The sequence below is a fragment of the Carcharhinus amblyrhynchos genome, chromosome 2 (assembly GCF_965287045.1).
Source record: "Carcharhinus amblyrhynchos chromosome 2, sCarAmb.v2.hapA, whole genome shotgun sequence".
In the NCBI taxonomy this organism is placed as follows: domain Eukaryota; kingdom Metazoa; phylum Chordata; class Chondrichthyes; order Carcharhiniformes; family Carcharhinidae; genus Carcharhinus; species Carcharhinus amblyrhynchos.
The window spans coordinates 149,889,462-149,910,781 of record NC_137325.1 but is presented as its reverse complement, the minus strand read 5'-3'; the positions used below and the strand labels follow the sequence as shown (position 1 = coordinate 149,910,781).

General features: G+C 50.3%; 1 protein-coding gene across 1 annotated transcript in view; it reads left to right on the top strand.

Moving 5' to 3' along the window:
• Positions 1-21,320, top strand: part of LOC145359617 (protein scribble homolog) — a 226,077-nt gene that overhangs the window by 82,850 nt on the left and 121,907 nt on the right. The window contains 3 exon segments of the mRNA XM_080214324.1: positions 11,367-11,663; positions 17,324-17,434; positions 18,724-18,900. Coding sequence (XP_080070450.1) covers positions 11,367-11,663; positions 17,324-17,434; positions 18,724-18,900 — 585 coding nt within the window.

The following is a 21,320-nucleotide window of genomic DNA, read 5'->3' as shown; positions in this document are numbered from 1 at the left end:
CGCACAATACTCCAAATGAGGCCTGACAAGGGTCTTATAAAGTTCCAGCATTACCTCCCGACTCCTAAACTCAATCCCTCGATTAATGAAGGCCAGTACACCATACGCCTTCTTGACCACCTCCTCCACCTGCGAGGCCGATTTAAGAGTCCTGTGGACCCGGACCCCAAGATCCTTCTGCTCCTCAACACTACTCAGACTTCTCCCCTTAATAGTGTACTCGTTCATCCCGTTGGTTCTGCCAAAATGGACGACAACACATTTATCCGCGTTGAAGTCCATCTGCCACTTCTCCGCCCAGTCCTGCATCCTATCTATGTCCTGCTGCAACTTTTGCCATCCTTCCAGATCATCCACAACACCACCGACCTTCGTGTCATCAGCGAACTTACTTACCCATCCCTCCACTTCCTCATCCAGGTCATTTATGAAAATGACAAACAACAAGGGTCCCAGAACAGATCCTTGAGGCACTCCGCTGGTGACTGACCTCCATTCAGAAAAAGCCCCATCCACAACCACTCTCTGCCTTCTGCAGGCAAGCCAGTTCTGGATCCACAAGGCCAAAGGCCCTTGGATCCCATGCCCTCTCACCTTCTCAAGAAGTCTTGCATGGGGGACCTTATCAAACGCCTTGCTGAAGTCCATGTACACTACGTCCACGGCACTTCCTTCGTCAATGTGTTCAGTCACATTATCGAAGAACTCAACTAGGCTTGTAAGGCACGACCTGCCCTTGACAAATCCATGCTGACTATTCCTGATCATGTCAAACCTCTCCAAATGTTCGTAAATCTTGTCCCTCAGAAGCCTCTCCATCAGCTTACCAACCACTGAGGTCAGACTCACCGGTCGGTAATTTCCCGGGCTATCTCTGTTCCCTTTCTTAAAAATAGGAACTACATCCGCAATCCTCCAATCCTCTGGAACCTCTCTAGGTTCTATGGAGAAAAGGGTTGAATCCATTTGGGTGGAAATTACAAATATGAGAAAAAGTCACTGATAGGCGTAGTCTAAAGGCCACCAAATAACATCATGCTGGGGCAATAACTAAACAAAGAAATAAATGCTGCATGTAAAACCGGTACAGCAATTATCATGGGGGATTTTAATCTACATATCAATTGGTCAAACCAGGTTGGTCAAGGCAGCCTTGAGGAGACGTTCATAGAACGTGTCTGCGATAGCTTCCTTGAACAGAATGTAATGGAACAAGGGATCAAGCTATCATAGATCTGGTCCTGTGTAATGAGACAGGGATAATTAATGATCTTACAGTTAGAGATCCTCTTGGAAGAAGCAATCGCAGTATGGTAGAATTTAAAATACAGATGAAGCGTGAGAAGGTAAAATCCGATCCCAGTGTCTTGTGCTTAAACAAAGGAAACTACAGTGGGATGAGGGAGGAGGTGGCTAAGGTAGACAAAGCAAAAACTTTATGGTGGGACAATTGAGGAACGGGGGAGGACTTTGCAAAGCAATTTTCACAGTGCTCAGCAAAAGTATCTACCAGTGAGAAGGAACGAAGTAGAAAAGGGATAATCAGCCATGGATATCTGAGGAAATAAAGAAGGATATCAAATTGAAAGAAAATGCACACAAAGTGGCAAAGATTAGTGGGAGATGAGAGGATTGGGAAATCTTTGAAGGTCAGCAGAAAGCCACAAAGAAAGCTATAAGGAAAGATAAGATGGATTATGAGAGTAAATTAGCTCAGAATACAAAAACAGAGAGCAAAAGTTTCTACAAATATATAAAATGAAAAAGTGTGGCTAAAGTAAACATTGGTTCTTTAGAGGGTGAGAAGGGGAATGTAATCACTGGACATGAGAAAATGGCTGAGGCATTGAACAGGTATTTTGTGTCAGTCTTCACAGTGGAAGACACAAATAACATGGCAAAAATTGATGACAGGAAGGCTATGGCAGGTGAGAACCAAGAAACTATTATCATGAAAGAGGTAGTGTTGGGCAAGTTAATGGGGGGCTAAAGGTAGACAAGTCTCCTGGCCCTGATGGAATGCATCCCAGGGAACTAAAAGAGATGGCAGGAGAAATAGGAAATGCACTAGTGGTAATTTACCAAAATTCGCTGGACTCTGGGGTGTTTCTTGCAGACTGGAAAACAGCCACTGTTTAAAAAAAAGAGATCGACAAAAGGTAACTATAGGCCAGTTAGCTTAACTTCTGTAGTAGGGAAAATGCTTGAATCTATCATCAAGGAAGAATAGCAAGACATCTGGATATAAACTGCCCCACTGGTAAGACGCAGCATGGGTTCATGAAGGGCAGGTCATATTTGACTAATTTGATGGAATTCTTTGACAACATTACACGTGCAGTGGAGAATGGGGAACCTGTGGATGTGGTGTATTTGGATTCCCAGAAGGCATTTGACGAGGTGCCACACCAAAGACTGCTGCATAAGATAAAGGTGCACAGTGTTACGGGTAATGTATTAGCATGGACAGAGGATTGGTTAACTAACAGAAAGCAAAGAGTGGGGGTAAATGGGTGTTTTTCTGGTTGGTGATCAGTGACTAGTGGTGTGCCTTAGGGATCAGTGTTAGGACCGCAATTGTTTACGATTTCCATAGATGATTTGGAGTTGGGGACTTAGTGCAGTGTGTCAAAATTCACAGATGAGCAAAGTGTGCAGAGGATGCTGAAAGTCTACAAAGGGATATAGATAGTCTAAGAGAATGGGCGAGGGTCTGGCAGATGGAGTACAATGTTGGTAAATGTGAGGTCATCCATTTTGGTCAGAATAACAGCAAAATGGACGATTATTTAAATGGTAAAAAATTGCAGCATGCTGCTATGCAGAGGGACCTGGGTGTCCTTGTGCAGGAATCTCAAGGAGTTGGTTTGCAGATGCAGCAGGTAATTAAGAAGGCAAATGGAATTTTGTCCTTCATTGCTAGAGGGATGGAGTTTAAAAACAGGGAGGTTATGTTGCAGCTGTATAAGGTGCTGGTGAGGCCACACCTGGAGTACTGTGTACAGTTTTGGTCTCCTTACTTGAGAAAGGATATACTGGCACTGGAGGGGGTGCAGAGGAGATTCACTAGGTTGATTCCGGAGTTGAGAGGGTTGGCTTATGAGGAGAGACTGAGTAGACTGGGGCTAGACTCATTGGAATTCAGAAGAATGAGGGGAGATCTTATAGAAACATATAAGATTATGAAGGGAATAGATAAGATAGAAGCAGGGAAGTTGTTTCCACTGGTGGGTGAAACTCGAACTAGGGGGCATAGCCTCAAAATAAGGGGGAGCAGATTTGGGACTGAGTTGAGGAGGAACTTCTTCACACAAAGGGTTGTGAATCTGTGGAATTCCCTGCCCAGTGAAGCAGTTGAGGCTCCCTCATTGAATGTTTTTAAGGCAAGGATAGATCAATTTTTGAACAGTAAAGGAATTAAGGGTTATGGTGAGCGGGCGGGTAAGTGGAGCTGAGTCCACAAAAAGATCAGCCATGGTCTTATTGAATGGTGGGGCAGGCTCAAGGGGCCAGATGGCCCACTCCTGCTCCTAGATCTTATGTTCCTAATCCTGAGCTCCACATATAATGTGTCATTACAAGATCCCTCCAATATCTCCTCCCTCAACACAGCAATGCTGTGTTCCTTAATCAGCAATGCGAATCCCCAACCCCTTTTGCTTCCTCTTCCTTCCTGTCCAAAACAACAGTATCCTGGAATGTTAAGCTGCCAGTCCTGTCCCTCCTTTAACAATGTCTCTGTAATTGCAATAACATCTTAATTCCATGCAGTAATCCAGGCTCTCTGTTCATCTGTTTTACCTGTTATACTTCTTGCATTGAAGCAAATGCACCCCAGCCCTACAATCCCGCTGAGTCCCGCAGCCTCCCTCTGCCGGCTCTTACTCTGCACTGTGTCTATCTCAGTCTGAGTCCCGCAGCCTCCCTCTGCCGGCTCTTACTCTGCACTGTGTCTATCTCAGTCTGAGTCCCGCAGCCTCCCTCTGCCGGCTCTTACTCTGCACTGTGTCTATCTCAGTCTGAGCCCCGCAGCCTCCCTCTGCCGGCTCTCACTCTGCACTGTGTCTATCTCAGTCTGAGTCCCGCAGCCTCCCTCTGCCGGCTCTTACTCTGCACTGTGTCTATCTCAGTCTGAGCCCCGCAGCCTCCCTCTGCCGGCTCTTACTCTGCACTGTGTCTATCTCAGTCTGAGTCCCGCAGCCTCCCTCTGCCGGCTCTCACTCTGCACTGTGTCTATCTCAGTCTGAGCCCCGCAGCCTCCCTCTGCCGGCTCTTACTCTGCACTGTGTCTATCTCAGTCTGAGCCCCGCAGCCTCCCTCTGCCGGCTCTTACTCTGCACTATGTATCTAACCCTGTACTGTACCTGTCCTGGGAGTGCTTGATGGGGACAGTGTAGAAAGAGCTTCACTCTGTATCTCATAGCGTCATAGAGATTTACAGCATGGAAACAGGCTCTTCTGCCCAACTTGTCCATGCTGCCCTTTTGTTTAAAACCCCTAAGCTCATCCCAATTGCCTGCATTTGGCCCATATCCCTCTATACCCATCGTACCCATGTAACTGTCTAAATGCTTTTTAAAAGATCAAATTGTACCCGCCTCTACTACTGCCTCTGGCAGCTTGTTCCAGACACTCACCACCCTCTGTATGAAAAAATTGCCCCTCTGGACACTTTTGTATCTCTCCCCTCTCACCCTAAACCTATACCCTCTAGTTTTAGACTCCCCTACCTTTGGGAAAAGATATTGACTATCTAGCTGATCTGTGCCCCTCATTATTTTATAGACCTCTATAAGATCACCCCTCAGCCTCCTACGCTCCAGAGAAAAAAGTCCCAGTCTATCCAGCCTCTCCTTATAACTCAATCCATCAAGTCCCGGTAGCATCCTAGTAAATCTTTTCTGCACTCTTTCTAGTTTAATAATATCCTTTCTATAATAGGGTGACCAGAATTGTACACAGTATTCCAAGTGTGGCCTTACCAATGTCTTGTACAACTTCAACAAGACGTCCCAACTCCTGTATTCAATGTTCTGACCTATGAAACCAAGCATGCTGAATACCTTCTTCACCACTCTATCCACCTGTGACTCCACTTAAGCTATGAACATGTACCCCTAGATTTCTTTGTTCTGTAACTCTCCCCAATGCCCTACCCTACCATAGCATTAGCTATGAGGAGAGGTTGGAGAAACTTGGTTTGTTCTTACTGGAGCGATGGAGGTTGAGGAGAGACCTGATACAAGTCTATGAGGGGCATGGACAGAGTGGATAGTCAGAAGCATTTTCCCAGGGTGGAAGAGTCAATTACTAGGAGACACAGGTTTAAGGTGCGAGGGGGCAAGGTTTAAAGGAGATGTACGAGGCAGATTTTTTACACAGAGAGTGGTGGGTGCCTGGACCTCAATGCCGGGGGAGGGAGTGGAAGCGGATACGATAGTGAGTTTTAAGGGGCATCTTGACAAGTACATGAATAGGATGGGAATACAGGGATATGGTCCCCGGAAGGGTAGGGGGTTTTAGTTCAGTCAGGCAGCATGGTCAGTGCAGGCTTGGAGGGCCGAAGGGCCTGTTCCTGTGCTGGAATTTTCTTTGCTCTTTGTTCTATTAACTGAGTAAGTCCTGCCCTGGTTCAATCTACCAAAATGCATCACCTCGCATTTATCTGAATTAAACTCCATCTGCCATTCATCAGCCCACTGGCCCAATTGATCAAGATCCCATTGCAATCGGAGATAATGTTGTTCACTGTCCACTATGCCACCAATCTTTGTGCCATCTGCAAACTTACTAACCATGCCCCCTATATTCTCATCCAAATCATTAATATAAATGACAAATAACAGTGGACCCAGCACTGATCCCTGAGGCACACCGCTGGTCACAGGCCTCCAGTTTGAAAAACAACCCTCTACAACCACCTTCTGTCTTCAAGCCAATTTTGTATTCATTTAGATACCTCACCCTGGATCCTGTGAGATTTAACTTTATGCAACAACCTAACCCCGTGCTGTACCTGTCCTGGGAGTGTTTGATGGGGACAGTGTAGAGGGAGCTTTACTCTGTATCTAACCCCGTGCTGTACCTGTCCTGGGAGTGTTTGATGGGGGACAGTGTAGAGGGAGCTTTACTCTGTATCTAACCCCGTGCTGTACCTGTCCTGGGACTGTTTGATGGGGGGACAGTGTAGAGGGAGCTTTACTCTGTATCTAACCCCGTGCTGTACCTGTCCTGGGAGTGTTTGATGGGGACAGTGTAGAGGGAGCTTTACGCTATATCTAACCCTGTGCTGTACCTGTCCTGGGAGTGTTTGATGGGAGGACAGTGTAGAGAGAGCTTTACTCTGTATCTAACCCCGTGCTGTACCTGTCCTGGGAGTGTTTGATGGGGGGACAGTGTAGAGGGAGCTTTACTCTGTATCTAAGCCATGCTGTACCTGTCCTGGGAGTGTTTGATGGGGACAGTGTAGAGGGAGCTTTACTCTGTATCTAACCCCGTGCTGTACCTGTCCTGGGAGTGTTTGATGGGGGACAGTGTAGAGGGAGCTTTACTCTGTATCTAACAATGTGCTGTACCTGTCCTGGGAGTGTTTGATTGGGGACAGTGTAGAGGGAGCTTTACTCTGTATCTAACCCCGTGCTGTACCTGTCCTGGGAGTGTTTGATGGGGACAGTGTAGCGGGAGCTTTACTCTGTATCTAACCCCGTGCTGTACCTGTCCTGGGAGTGTTTGATGGGGACAGTGCAGAGGGAGCTTTACTCTGTATCTAACCCTGTGCTGTACCTGTCCTGGGAGTGTTTGATGGGGGACAGTGTAGAGGGAGCTTTACTCTCTATCTAACCCTGTGCTGTACCTGTCCTGGGAGTGTTTGATGGGGGACAGTGTAGAGGGAGCTTTACTCTGTATCTAACCCCGTGCTGTACCTGTCCTGGGAGTGTTTGATGGGGGGACAGTGTAGAGGGAGCTTTACTCTGTATCTAACCCTGTGCTGTACCTGTCCTGGGAGTGTTTGATGGTGGGGACAGTGTAGAGGGAGCTTTACTCTGTATCTAACCCCATGCTGTACCTGTCCTGGGAGTGTTTGATGGGGGACAGTGTAGAGGGAGCTTTACTCTGTATCTAACCTCGTGCTGTACCTGTCCTGGGAGTGTTTGATGGTGGGGACAGTGTAGAGGGAGCTTTACTCTGTATCTAACCCCGTGCTGTACCTGTCCTGGGAGTGTTTGATGGGATGGGTAGGGATTGGAGGTGATTCAGGCCCAATTGGTGTAGCTGAGAACAGCAGTACTGTTGAGGATACTGATTCTTTGGGTCCTCCTGTTTCCCTGGTGACTGGTTGCACACACTTACCCTTCCAATTCTTCCTCTCACGTTTGCTATTTATTTTGAGCTGTATGGTGACGGATCCTTCCCCTTGCTGGCCTCTGAGCTGCATGTGACTAAACAGCTGAGCACTGTGTGGTGGTGGGATTCTGACCTTCATCTTTGCACCTGGTTAACAGCATGGGTTACCAGGGCAATGGCCAATAGTAAGAGCTGTTACTGTATGGTCAGTGGTGGCTTCTGTCTGCTCTACACCAGATCTTTCTGCACTCCTTTAGCCCGCAGTAAAACCTCCTTTCATACTAACCCCTCTCACCCCTCACCCACCCCTTGGTTATTGATTCTTTTTTCATTTTGCTGTGATTGTGGGGGTTTGCAGGACAGATTGGATCTCATTCCATTTATAAAGGCTGTTTCTTTACTGGGGTTTCCGTTAGTTTGATATTTAAACAGAGTGCTGTGTGTGTTTGTGTGTATGGGCTGGAAGAGGAGCACGCTGGCTGACTCTGCTCCCTCAGTTTCTGTGTGGAGGTGGCCAACGTGCTGCTGTGTAAAGCCTGTTCAGGGAGGTATCTTGTAATATCCAGAGAGAGATGGGTGAGTTTAATATCAGGTTGCAATGTTGTCCTCTGGAGAAACTGCTTCTAGTGCAGGAAGGTGAGTAACCCAAGAATGGGGAACGTGGTGGTGGGGATATCACGACTCGCAGTCCACAACTTCAGGCAAACGGTCTCAAATCTCACTTCAACAGCTGGTGGAGTTTAAATCCCACTAGTAATCTGCAATTGTAATTGAAGCCCAGTCGATTGTTGTAAAAACCCATCTGGGTCACTAATATCCTTTAGGGAAGGAAATCCACCGTCCTTACCCAGTCTGGCCTACCCGTGACTCCGGAGACACAGCAATGTGCTGACTAGATGGCTGAACAAGCCACTCAGTTCAGAGGCGATGAGGAATGGTCCAGTCAGCGATGCTCACATCCTGGGAAAGAATAAAGAACAAAATCTACAGGTTGGAACAGAGGTTAGGTCAGAAAAATTTTCACATTTAATTTCTGATTTGGAAATTGTTATGGATGGAGGAAGCTGTTCAGTAGTAACTTTCAAAAAGGGTTTATTCTTGGAGAGGGAAGAATTTGCAGGTTTATTGAGGAAAAGCAGAGAGCTTGATCTCTCAGAGATCAAACGCAGGATCGTTTGCTGCATTCACAGAATCATAGAATCCCTACAGTGCAGAAGGAGGCCATTCAGCCCATCGAGTCTGCACTGATCACAGTCCCACCCAGGTCCTATCCCCTTAACCCCATGCACTTACCCTAGCTAATCCCCTAACACCAAGAGGCAGTTTAGCGTGGCCAATCAGCCTAACCTGCACATCTTTCAGACTGTGGGAGGAAACTGGAGCACCCAGAGGAAACCCACGCAGACATGGGGAGAACGTGCAAACTCCACACAGTGACCCGAGCTGGGAATTGAACCCAGGACCCTGGCATTGTGAGACAGCAGTGCTAACCACTGAGCTACTGTACCACCCCCTATTATGTTCTTCAAACAGTAACAGAATTGCAAGGTGGCCCAGTGGGTTAGCACTGCTGTCTCACAGCACCAGGGACCTGGGTTTGGTTCCCGGCTCAGGTCACTGTCTGTGTGGAGTCTGCACATTCTCCCTGTATCTGTGTGGGTTTCCTCCGGGTGCTCCGGTTTCATCCCATAGTCCGAATGAATAGAATCCTCCCCACCAGCTGCGTGTGGGATGTGTGTAACATGCCTGTTCTCACCAAGAGCCTTGCCAGACCACCAGCCAGACCACACAACCTGTTCAAAACTGATGGAATCCGAGTGAAAGAAGCATTGGGAACCAACTGTCCAGCAGCACCCTGCACATCTGCCAGCCCAGTGGGGTGAGAGGGAGAGGGGCTGTGTGAGAGAGGGAGGGGCTGGGTGTGTGAGAGGGGGCGGGGCTGTGTGTATGTGGGGTGGAGCTGTGTAAGAAAGGGGGGGCTGTGTGTGTGTGGGGGGAGGGGCTGTGTGAGAGGGGGGAGGGGCTGGGTGTGTGAGAGGGAGGGGCTGGGTGTGTGAGAGGGGGCGGGGCTGTGTGTGTGTGGGGCGGAGCTGTGTAAGAAAGGGGGGGCTGTGTGTGTGGGGGGAGGGGCTGTGTGAGAGGGGGGAGGGGCTGGGTGTGTGAGAGGGAGGGGCTGGGTGTGTGAGAGGGGGCGGGGCTGTGTGTGTGTGGGGCGGAGCTGTGTAAGAAAGGGGGGGCTGTGTGTGTGGGGGGAGGGGCTGTGTGAGAGGGGGGAGGGGCTGGGTGTGTGAGAGGGAGGGGCTGGGTGTGTGAGAGGGGGCGGGGCTGTGTGTGTGTGGGGCGGAGCTGTGTAAGAAAGGGGGGGCTGTGTGTGTGAGGGGGAGGGGCTGTGTGAGAGAGGGGAGGGGCTGTGTGTGTGAGGGGGAGGGGCTGGGTGGGGGGGCTGTGTGTGTGAGGGGGAGGGGCTGTGTAAGAAAGGGGGGCTGTGTGTGTGGGGGGAGGGGCTGTGTGAGAGAGGGGAGGGGCTGTGTGTGTGAGGGGGAGGGGCTGTGTGGGAGGGAGGGGCTGGGTGGGGGGGGCTGTGTGTGTGGGGGGGAGGGGCTGTGTGAGAGAGGGGAGGGGCTGGGTGTGTGAGAGGGGGCGGAGCTGTGTGTGAGGGGGAGGGGCTGTGTGTGTGAGGGGGGGGCTGTGTGTGTGTGTGAGGGGGAGGGGCTGTGTGTGTGAGGGGGAGGGGCTGGGTGAGAGGGGGAGGGGCTGTGTGTGTGAGGGTGGGGGGCTGTGTGTGTGAGGGGGAGGGGCTGGGTGTGGGGGGAGGGGGACTGTGTGGATCAGGCCGGGTGTGTGTGTGACCTTGTTCCAACTGCAATTGTGTGTGTTCCTGTGGGTCTGTGTGATTGCGTGTGTATGATTACTGATGAGCAGTGTGTATCTGAGCATGTGAAAGTGTAGGTGTGCGGGTGGGTGTGCACACATGACGGTGCATTTCTGAGAGAGTGGCAAGAATCTGTGTGTTGGGGACGATGCCAGTGTGAGTGCCTGTGTGTGTGTGTGTGAGTGAGTGCACTGTTTAGTGAAGGGACACGGTCTGTACAGTGACCTGCACTCTCTCCAAGGGTTTGTTCACAATTTTCAGCTTCCAGTATTTCCTCTGCCCTCCCTCACCAAACCCTTTAAAGAGGGTTCTGAATGAACACAGTGTGTGTTTGTAAGCTCTCTGTTTTACAGACAGTGAGAATGTCGGTGCGGCAGAGTGAACCTGCGTGTGGAGCACACAGGAACCCGGCACATTGATCAAATCTCCTTTTCCCCCAGTGTTGTTTGAGTAAATGCCATTGGAAATAAAATGCATTCTCATCCTTTCCCTCAGTACCGGCCCGATTGTGCGGCCCCCGCCCCCCCCCGACTGTGCGGCCCCCCGCCCCCCCCCCCCTCCACGACTGTGCAGCCCCCCGCCCCCCCCCCCCCTCCTCCACGACTGTGCGGCCCCCCGCCCCCCCCCTCCTCCACGACTGTGCGGCCCCCCGCCCCCCCCCTCCACGACTGTGCGGCCCCCCGCCCCCCCCCTCCTCCACGACTGTGCGGCCCCCTGCCCCCCCCCTCCACGACCGTGCGGCCCCCCGCCCCCCCCCCCCACGACCGTGCGGCCCCCCGCCCCCCCCCCCCCACGACAGTGCGGCCCCCCGCCCCCACCCCCCACCCCCCCCCTCCACCCCCCTCCACGACTGTGCGGCCCCCCGCCCCCCCCCCACGACTCTGCGGCCCCCCCCCCCCGACTGTCTGGCACTCCTCGGCACTGCTGTCGGACTGTCAGCTTGGAGTATAAGTTGGGACATTGTGTCCTCAGGGTGGTGACAGTAATAGTTTTGACCTGTGGTCGAGCTGCCTGATCAGTCAGCCATTGCCCACCTTGTTGGTGTGGCTGAAACTTGTGAATGAGCCGCTGGGGCAGTGTTGTGGGCAGGTTGTGGGGCTACTGCCCACAGTTCAATGTGAACTGACTGCAGGTTTGCGCATGTTTGCAGATCAATGGGGTAGAGATGGCAGAGGCCAGGCATGATCAGGCAGTAGCGCTTCTTACTGGCACAGCACCCACCATCACCATGGTAGTAGAACGCGAGATGTCAGAATTAGACAAGTCTGCAGATGGTGTGAGGACAGGAGACGGCTCCCCGACTCTGCACCGAGCCAGGCCGTATTCCCCACCCCCACCAGGCCAGCCTCTCGGGGACGATTACCAGGACACGCTGATCGAGGAGACCCTGGCTCATCCTAACCAACCAACTGTCAACATTACCAATGAGGACCAATACCCCGTGGAGGTAAGAGAGTCAGCGCGGGATAGCATCGAATCATAGAATCGCTACAGTGCAGAAAGAGGCCATTCAGCCCATCGTGCCTGCACTGACCCTAACCCCATATATTTATCTCACTAATCCCCCTGACACTGAGAGACAATTTAGATGACCGTGAAGCCATTTGTCGAATGTCGGAAATACCCATCTGGGTCACTAATGTCCGTTAGGGAAGGAAATCTGCCGTCCTTACCCGGTCTGGCCTACACGCGACTCCAGATCCACAGCAATGTGGTTGGCTCTTCACTGCCCTCCAAGGGTAACTAGGGCAATGAATGCTGGCCCAGCCACTGACACAGATAAGTAAACAAAAATTAGCATGGTCAGTTGACCTAATCCACACATCTTTCAGATTGTGGGAGGAAACAGGAGTGCCTGAAGGAAACCCATGCAGACATGGGGAGAACATGCAAACTCCACACAGACGGTGACCCAAGCCGGGAATCGAACCCTGACGCTGTGAGGCAGCTATGCCACACTACAGGGATTGGGTGAGGGAATGGGGGCTAGGAGTGAGGGGTTTAGTGTATGTTGAAGGAGGTTATTACAACTCGTGTGTGAACACAAGGTGAGGGATTCACAGGATCACAGATTATTACGGTGCAGGAGGTGCCCATTTTGCCCATCGTGTCTGCACTGGCTCACCAAAGGAGCATCATCACACACTGCCATGCCCCCCCCCCCCCGCGTTCTTGTAAACCTGTCCTGTGCTCTCTCGCCAATGGGTTCACATCCTTCCTATAGTGAGGCACCCAGAAACCTGCACAATATTCCAGCTATGATCTAACTAGTGTTTTGTAAAAGTTCAGTATAACCTCCTTGCTCTTGTACTCTGTGCCTCTATTAATAAACCCAGAATCCTGTATACTTCATTATCCGCTCTCTCCACTTGTCATAAAAACATAGCAAATAGGAACAGGCACAGGCCATTCAGCTCTTCTAGCCTGTTGCACCATTCATTATGATCATGGCTGATTATCCAATGCAATAGCTTGATCCCCCTCCCCCCCAGCGTCCGCCCCCCGCGCCCCCCTCCTCCCACCCACGCCCCCCCCCCCTCCTCCCCCCGTGCCCCCTCCCCCCCAGCGTCCACCGCCCGTGCCCCCTCCCCCGTGCGACCCCTCCCTCCCCCCGTGCGACCCCTCCCTCCCCCCGTGCGACCCCTCCCTCCCCCCGTGCGAGCCCTCCCCACCGTGCGACCCCTCCCCCCGTGCGCCCCCTCCACGCCCACGCCCCCCTCCCTCTGCGACCCCCTCTCACCCTCTGCGTCCCCCTCTCCCCCTCCATGCCCGCGCCCCCTTCCCCTCCAGACCCACGCCCTCCTTCCCCTCCACGCCCACGCCCCCCTTCCCCTTCCCCCTCCACGCCTGCGTCTTCCCCCCACCTACCTATGGTGACCTGATCTGAGGAAGGATAGAACATAGAACATTACAGCGCAGAACAGGCCCTTCGGCCCACGATGTTGCGCCGACCAGTTACAAAAACAATGACCCACTAACCTATACCAATCCCTTCTCGTCCATAAACCTATCCACAGATCTCTTAAACGCCCCCAAACTAAGCGCATTTACAACTGCAGCAGGCAGGGCATTCCAATCCCTCACCACCCTCTGGGTAAAGAACCTACCCCTGACATCCGTCCTATAACTACCCCCCCTTAATTTAAAGCCATGCCCCCTCGTGCTAGCTTTCTCCATCCGAGGAAAAAGGGTATCACTATCCACCCTATCTAAACCTCTAATCATCTTATATGTTTCTATAAAATCCCCTCTTAGCCGCCTTCTTTCCAACGAAAACAACCCTAAATCCCTCAGTCTCTCCTCATAGGACCTCCCCACCATACCAGGCAACATCCTAGTAAACCTCCTCTGCACCCTCTCCAAAGCCTCCACATCCTTCTTGTAATGCGGGGACCAGAACTGCACACAGTACTCCAAGTGCGGCCGCACCAGAGTAGTGTACAGTTGCAACATGACGCTGCAACTCCTAAATTCAATCCCCCTACCAATAAACGCCAAGACACCGTACGCCTTCTTAACAACCTTATCTATTTGATTCCCAACTTTCAGGGATCTATGTACACATACACCTAGATCCCTCTGTTCATCCACACTATTCAAAGTCCTCCCGTTAGCCCTATACTCAACACATCTGTTATTCCTACCGAAATGAATTACCTCACACTTCTCCGCATTAAATTTCATCTGCCACCTCTCGGCCCAGCTCTGCAACCTGTCTAAGTCTTCCTGCAAACTATGACACCCTTCCTCACAATCTACCACACCTCCGACTTTGGTGTCATCAGCAAATTTACTAATCCACCCAACTATACCCTCATCCAGATCATTAATAAAGATTGCAAACAACAGTGGCCCCAAAACAGATCCCTGAGGCACACCACTCGTAACCGAACTCCATGATGAATATTTACCATCAACCACCACCCTCTGTCTCCTATCTGCTAGCCAATTCCTGATCCAATTCCCTAGATCACCCACAATCCCATACACCTGCATTTTCTGCAGAAGCCTACCATGGTGAACCTTATCGAACGCCTTACTAAAATCCATGTATACCACGTCAACTGCCTTGCCCCCATCCACCTCTTTGGTCACCTTCTCAAAAAACTCAATAAGGTTAGTAAGGCACGACCTACCCGCTACAAAACCATGCTGACTATTTCTAATCAATTCATTACACTCCAAGTAACTATAAATCCTATCCCTAATAATTTTTTCTAAAACCTTGCCCACAACAGAAGTAAGACTCACCGGTCTATAATTCCCGGCAAAGTCTCTGTTCCCCTTCTTAAACAATGGGACAACATTCGCTATCCTCCAATCCTCCGGGACTACACCAGAGACAAATGACGACCTGAAGATCAGAGCCAGAGGCTCTGCAATCACCTCTCTAGCCTCCCAGAGAATCCTAGGGTAGATCCCATCCGGACCAGGGGACTTATCTATTTTCAGCCCCTCAAGAATACCCCGCACATCCCCCTTATCAACCGTAATACTGTCTATTTTACAGCAAGGATGTCCTTGCTATCGAATGAGTTCAGCCAAGGTTCACCAAACTGGCCCTGGGATGGCAGGTCTAAGTTGATTAGGGTTATAGAACATAAAACACTACAGCACAAACAGGCCCTTCAGCCCACAAGTTGCACCGATCACATCAATACCTACCAAGCCATAGACCTATCTATAACCCCCAATCCCATTAGATCCCATATACTCATCCAGAAGTCTTTTAAAAGACCCCAGCGAGTTCGCCTCCACCACCACTGACGGCAGCCGATTCCATTCACTCACCACCCTCTGAGTGAAAAACTTACCCCTAACATCACTTCTGTACTTTCCTCCCCAGCACCTTAAACCTGTGTCCTCTCGTAGTGACCATTTCAGCCCTGGGAAAAAGCCTCTGAGAATCCACCCTATCTATTCCTCTCAACATCTTATAAACCTCTATCAGGTCGCCTCTCAACCTTCGTCTCTCCAGGGAGAAGAGACCTAGCCCCCTCAACCTATCTTCATATGGCATGCCTCCCAGTCCAGGCAACGTCCTTGTAAATCTCCTCTGTACCTTCTCAATAGCTTCCACATCCTTCCTGTAGGGAGGCGACCAGAACTGCGCACGGTACTCCAAGTGGGGTCTGACAAGGTTCTTATAAAGTTGCAGCATTACCTCCCGACTCCTAAACTCAATCCCTCGATTAATGAAGGCCAGTACACCATACGCCTTCTTGACCACATCCTCCACCTGCGAGGCCGATTTAAGAGTCCTGTGGACCCGGACCCCAAGATCCTTCTGATCTTCAACCCAGCTAAGACTCCTACCCTTGATATTGTACTCCTTCATCCCATTGGTCCTGCCAAAATGGACCAGTACACATTTATTCGTGTTGAAGTCCATCTGCCACTTCTCTGCCCAGTCTTGCATCCTGTCTATATCCCGCTGCAACTTCTGACATCCCTCCAGACTATCCACAACACCACCAACCTTCGTATCGTCGGCGAACTTACTAACCCATCCCTCCACTTCCTCATCTAGGTCATTTATGAAAATGACAAACAGCACGGGTCCTAGAACAGATCCCTGGGGCACTCCACTGGTGACCGACCTCCATGCAGAAAAAGACCCATCTCTCAGCCTTCTGCAGGCAAGCCAGTTCTAGATCCACAAGGCCAAAGCCCGTTGAATTCCATGTCTTCTCACCTTCTCAAGAAGTCTTGCATGGGGGACCTTATCAAACGCTTTGCTGAAGTCCATATAAACCACATCCACCGCTCCTACTTCGTCAATGTGTTCAGTCACATTTTCAAAGAACTCAACTAGGCTCGTAAGGCACGACCTGCCCTTGACAAAACCATGTTGACTATTCCTGATCATTCTAAATTTCTCTAAAAGCTCATAAATCTTGTCCCTCAGAATCCTCTCCATCAACTTACCAACCACTGAGGTCAGACTCACCGATCGGTAATTTCCCAGGCTATCCCTGTTCCCTTTCTTGAAAATAGGAACTACATCCACAATCCTCCAATCCTCCAGAACCTCTCCCGTCTCCATCAACGACGCAAAGACACTGGAGTTCAGAGTGAGAGGGGATTTCAGAGAAACTTATAAAATTCTAACAGGGTTAGACAGGGTAGATTCAGAAAGAATGTTCCCAATGGTGGGGGAGTCTAGAACTAGGGGTCAGAGTTTGAGAATAAGGGGTAAACCTTTTAGAACTGAGGTGAGGAGAAATTTCTTCACCCAGAGGGTGGGGAATGTGTGGAATTCACTCCCACAGAATGTAGCTGAGGCTAAAAATATTGTTTGATTTCAGGAAGAAATTCGATTTTGCTCTTGGGGCTAAAGGGATGGAGGGATATGGAAGGAATCAGGATATTGAATTCAATGATCAGCCATGATCAGAATGAATGGTAGAGCAGGCTCAAAGGGCCGAATGGCCTGTTTTTGCTCCACACTTCAATGTTTCCCTGCACTCCCTCGAGAGCAAGAACATCCTTCCTCAAATAAGGAGACCAAAATGCGCACAGTACTGCAGGTGTGACCTCACCAATGTCCCATCCAACAGCAGCAATACATCCCTATCCCCATACACGAATCCTCTCACTATGAAGGTCAACATACCATTAGCCTTTTTTATTGCCTGCCGCACATGTATACTTACCCTCAGTGACGCCCAGGTCCCTCTGCATGTTCCTCTTTCCTAATTTATAGTCATTCAACTGTCAACCTTCACTGATCTCTGTATGGATAGACCCACCTCCCTCTACTCCTGCATCCCTTTAAGAATTATACCCTTTGTTTTACATTGTCTTTCCATGTTGTTCCTACCAAAATGAATCACCTCACACTTTTCCATATTAAACTTCATCTGTCCCTTCCATTAACTTGTCCATGTGCTTTGGAAGTTCCACATGATCCTCTTCACAGTTTGCAATGTTTCCCAGGGTTAATTACCCCCTGTGGGTGAACAGTGGGTGAGGTGTTTACCCCCTATGGGATGAGGTGTTTATTACCCCATGGGTAAATAGGTTTTGGATGAGGGGTCATTACCTGATGAGAATGTGTGTGAATGGAAACTCCTGTAATAGGTTCTGATCTCTTTCTGACTCCAGGAAGTCACGCTGCTGAAGACAGGAGGACCCCTGGGACTTAGCATTGTCGGAGGAAGTGACCATGCCAGCCATCCCTTTGGCATCCACGAGCCAGGGGTCTTCATCTCCAAGGTACATAATACACCCCCTGTTCCTGTGTGTTCCCTGCTCTGGGGCTGAGAGGGCAGGTCAAATGGCAGTGGGATTAGTTTGGGATTGATACAGGGCTATGGGGAGAGAGCGAGGCAGTGGGATTAGTTTGGGGATTGATACAGGGCTGTGGGGAGAGAGTGGGGCAGTGGGATTAGTTTGGGGATTGATACAGGGCTATGGGGAGAGAGCGAGGCAGTGGGATTAGTTTGGGGATTGATACAGGGCTATGGGGAGAGAGTGGGGCAGTGGGATTAGTTTGGGATTGATACAGGGCTATGGGGAGAGAGTGGGGCAGTGGGATTAGTTTGGGGATTGATACAGGGCTATGGGGAGAGAGCGGGGCAGTGGGATTAGTTTGGGGATTGATACAGGGCTATGGGGAGATAGCAGGGCAGTGGGATTAGTTTGGGGATTGATACAGGGCTATGAGGAGAGAGCAGGGCAGTGGGATTAGTTTGGGGATTGATACAGGGCTATGGGGAGAGAGTGGGGCAGTGGGATTAGTTTGGGGATTGATACAGGGCTATGAGGAGAGAGCGGGGCGGTGGGATTAATTTGGGGATTGATACAGGGCTATGAGGAGAGAGTGGGGCAGTGGGATTAGTTTGGGGATTGATACAGGGCTGTGGGGAGAGAGCGGGGCAGTGGGATTAGTTTGCGGTTGATCCAGGGCAATGGGGAGAGATCGGGGCAGTGGGATTAGTTTGGGGATTGATACAGGGCTGTGGGGAGAGAGCGGGGCAGTGGGATTAGTTTGGGATTGATACAGGGCTATGGGGAGAGAGCGGGGCAGTGGGATTAGTTTGGGGATTGATACAGGGCTATGGGGAGAGAGCGGGGGCAGTGGGATTAGTTTGGGGATTGATACAGGGCTATGGGGAGAGAGCGGGGCAGTGGGATTAGTTTGGGGATTGATACAGGGCTATGAGGAGAGATCGGGGCAGTGGGATTAGTTTATGTTGATATAGGACTATTGTGTGTTGGATTATATTGAAGTGCTGTAATAGAACATATGAACTAGGAGCAGGAGTAGGCTGCCTGCCCCGCCATTCAATAAGATCATGGCTGATCTTTTTGTGGACTCAGCTTCAGTTACCCGCCCGCTCACCATAACCCTTAATTCCTTTACTGTTCAAAAATCTATCTATCCTTGCCTTAAAAACATTCAGTGAGGGAGCCTCGACTGCAGAATGTTGAATTTGGGAAATGCGCAGTGAGAGAACTACCTGACTGTCTTGCTGAGTGATGCTGATGGTTGTGCTTTGTAGGTTATTCGGGATGGGCTGGCTGCTCGCACTGGGCTACGGGTTGGAGACCGTATCCTGGAAGTGAATGGCATTGATCTTCGACATGCGACACACCAGGAGGCAGTGATGGCCCTGCTATCCAACCAGCAAGAGATCCGGCTGCTAGTCCGCAGAGATCCCCCTCCCCCAGGAATGCAGGTGGGTTATCAGAGGATATGTAACATTCAGTCCAGGGGCTGAGCCCAGAGGCAGCTCTGAGTATCACACCTCATCATCTGCCTTGTGCTCTCTGAAATCCGCCTTCTCCCCAGCCTGCTGTTTTTATTCATTCTTTAGTTGCAGGTGTCCCTGGCTGGAGCAACTTTTATTGCCCATCTTTAGTTACCCCTTGACAAGGTGCTGGTGAGCAGCCTTCTTCAACCGCAGCAGACCATGTGTAGGTACACTCACACGGCTGTTAGGGAGGGAGTCCCAGGATTTTGACCGTGAGAAAACGGCCGATGCATTTCCAAGTCAGGTTGGTGTGTGATTTGGAGGGGAATCTCCAGGTGGGGTGTTCTGCTGCTCTTGTTGATTTAGGTGGCAGGGTCAGGGGTTTGAAAGGTGTTGTTGCCCATCCTTACTGATTGTGATCTGTGAGTTAGGAAGTTCAGGATCCGGTCACAGGGGGAGGTGCCGAGGCCCACACCATGAAGTTTGGAGATGAGTTTTGTGGGAATAATGGTGTTGAAGGCTGAGCTGTAGTCAATAAATAGGAGCCTGACATAGGTGTCCTTGTTATTTAGGTGTTCCAGGGTTGAGTGCAGGGTCGGAGAAGGCGTCTGCTGTGGACCTGTTGCGGTGGTCGGCAAACTGTAGTGGATCCAGGTAGTCCGGGAGGCTGGAATTGATTTGTGCCATGACTAACCTTTTGAAACACTTCATAATGATGGATGTCAGAGCCACCGGCCAATAGTTATTAAGGCACACTGCCTGGTTTTTCTTAGGTATCGGGATAATGGTCGTCTTCTTGAAGCAGATAGGGACCTCAGATTGGTGTAAAGAGAGGTTGAAGATATCTGTGAATCCCCCCACCAGCTGATCCACACAGGATCTGAGTGTTTGTCCGGGTACCCCAGTCACTTTCTGTGGGTTGACCTTTGAGAAAGCTGCTCTGATATCTGTAATGGTGACCCCAGATACAGGTTCATCCAGGGCTTCCAGGGTTGGGGGCATCCTCTCGCTGATCTCCTCAAATCAGGCATAGAATGTATTGAGCTCATCAGGGAGGGGTTTGTTGGAGCCGATGATTTTACATGCCTTCATCTTGTAGCCTGTTATATCTTGCAGACCTTGCCATAGTCAGCAGGGGTCGGGGTGGCTATCCTGGGACTCTAGCTTGGTCCGGTATTGTCTTTTAGCAGCTTTGATGGATCTCCTTAGATCGTATCTGGCTTTCAGGGTCGCCTCAGACCTGGACTTCAACAAGTAGTGGATATCCCTGTTCATCCATGGTTTCTGGTTGGGAAACACCCGGATTTGTTTCTTTGGCACACAGTCTTCTATACAATTATTGATGAAGTCAGTTACTGTAGTGGCATACTCGTTCAGGCTGGTTGCTGGCGTTGGATTTGAATCCAGAATTTCTGGGCAAGAGCTAGAGATGCTGCCACGGTCTGACAAGACCCCCTTGGCCTCAACTACTTTGTGTGGTAGCGAATTCCACAGGCTGACCACTCTCTGGGTGAAAAAATTTCTCCTCATCTCTGTCCTAAATGCACCCCTCTACCCTGTATCGTCAGACTGTGACCCCTGGTTGTGGACTCCCCCACCATTGGGAATCTCCTCCCTGCATCTACCCTGTCTAGTCCTGTTAGAATTTTATGAGTCTCTATGAGATCCCCCCTCACTCTTCTGAACTCCAGTGAATACAGTCCCAACTGACTCAATCTGTCCTCATACATCAGTCCTACCCATCCCCAGAATCAACCTGATAAACCTTCTCCATACTCACCCTAGGGTCTTGGACAAGGAGACCAAAACTGTACGCAGTATTCCAGGTGTGGCCTTACCAAGGCCCTGTATAATTGCAGCAAGACATCACAGTTCTCTAACCCTCTGGCTGTGAAAGCCATGTGATGTAGGTACATCCAAACTGCTGTTAGGTAGCGAGTTCCAGGATTTTGACCCAGTGACAGTGAAGGATGGTGAGTGATCTGGAGAGGAATCTCCAGGTGGTGGTTTGCCATGTCTGCTGTTGGTAAAGTCTTGATGAGTTGGTGCAGTGTATCTTGTAGGTGTCCACCAGTAACTAGATGCAAATCATCATCTTCTGTCAGGAAAACAATACAAGAGTCTGGGGTCACGTACCAACTGACTCAACAACAGCTTCTTCCCTGTTGCTGTCAGACTTTTGAAAGGACCTACCTCGCATTATCTTTCACTATACCTTAACTATGACTAACACTACATTCTGCACTCTTGCCTTTCCTTCTCAATGAACGGTATGTTTTGGCTGTATAGCATGCGAGGAACAATACTTTTCACTATATGTTAATACATGTGACAGTAATAAATCGAATCTTGTTGAGAATGCTGTGGGTCAGGTTGACTTTGGTTTGATTTGATATTTCACACTG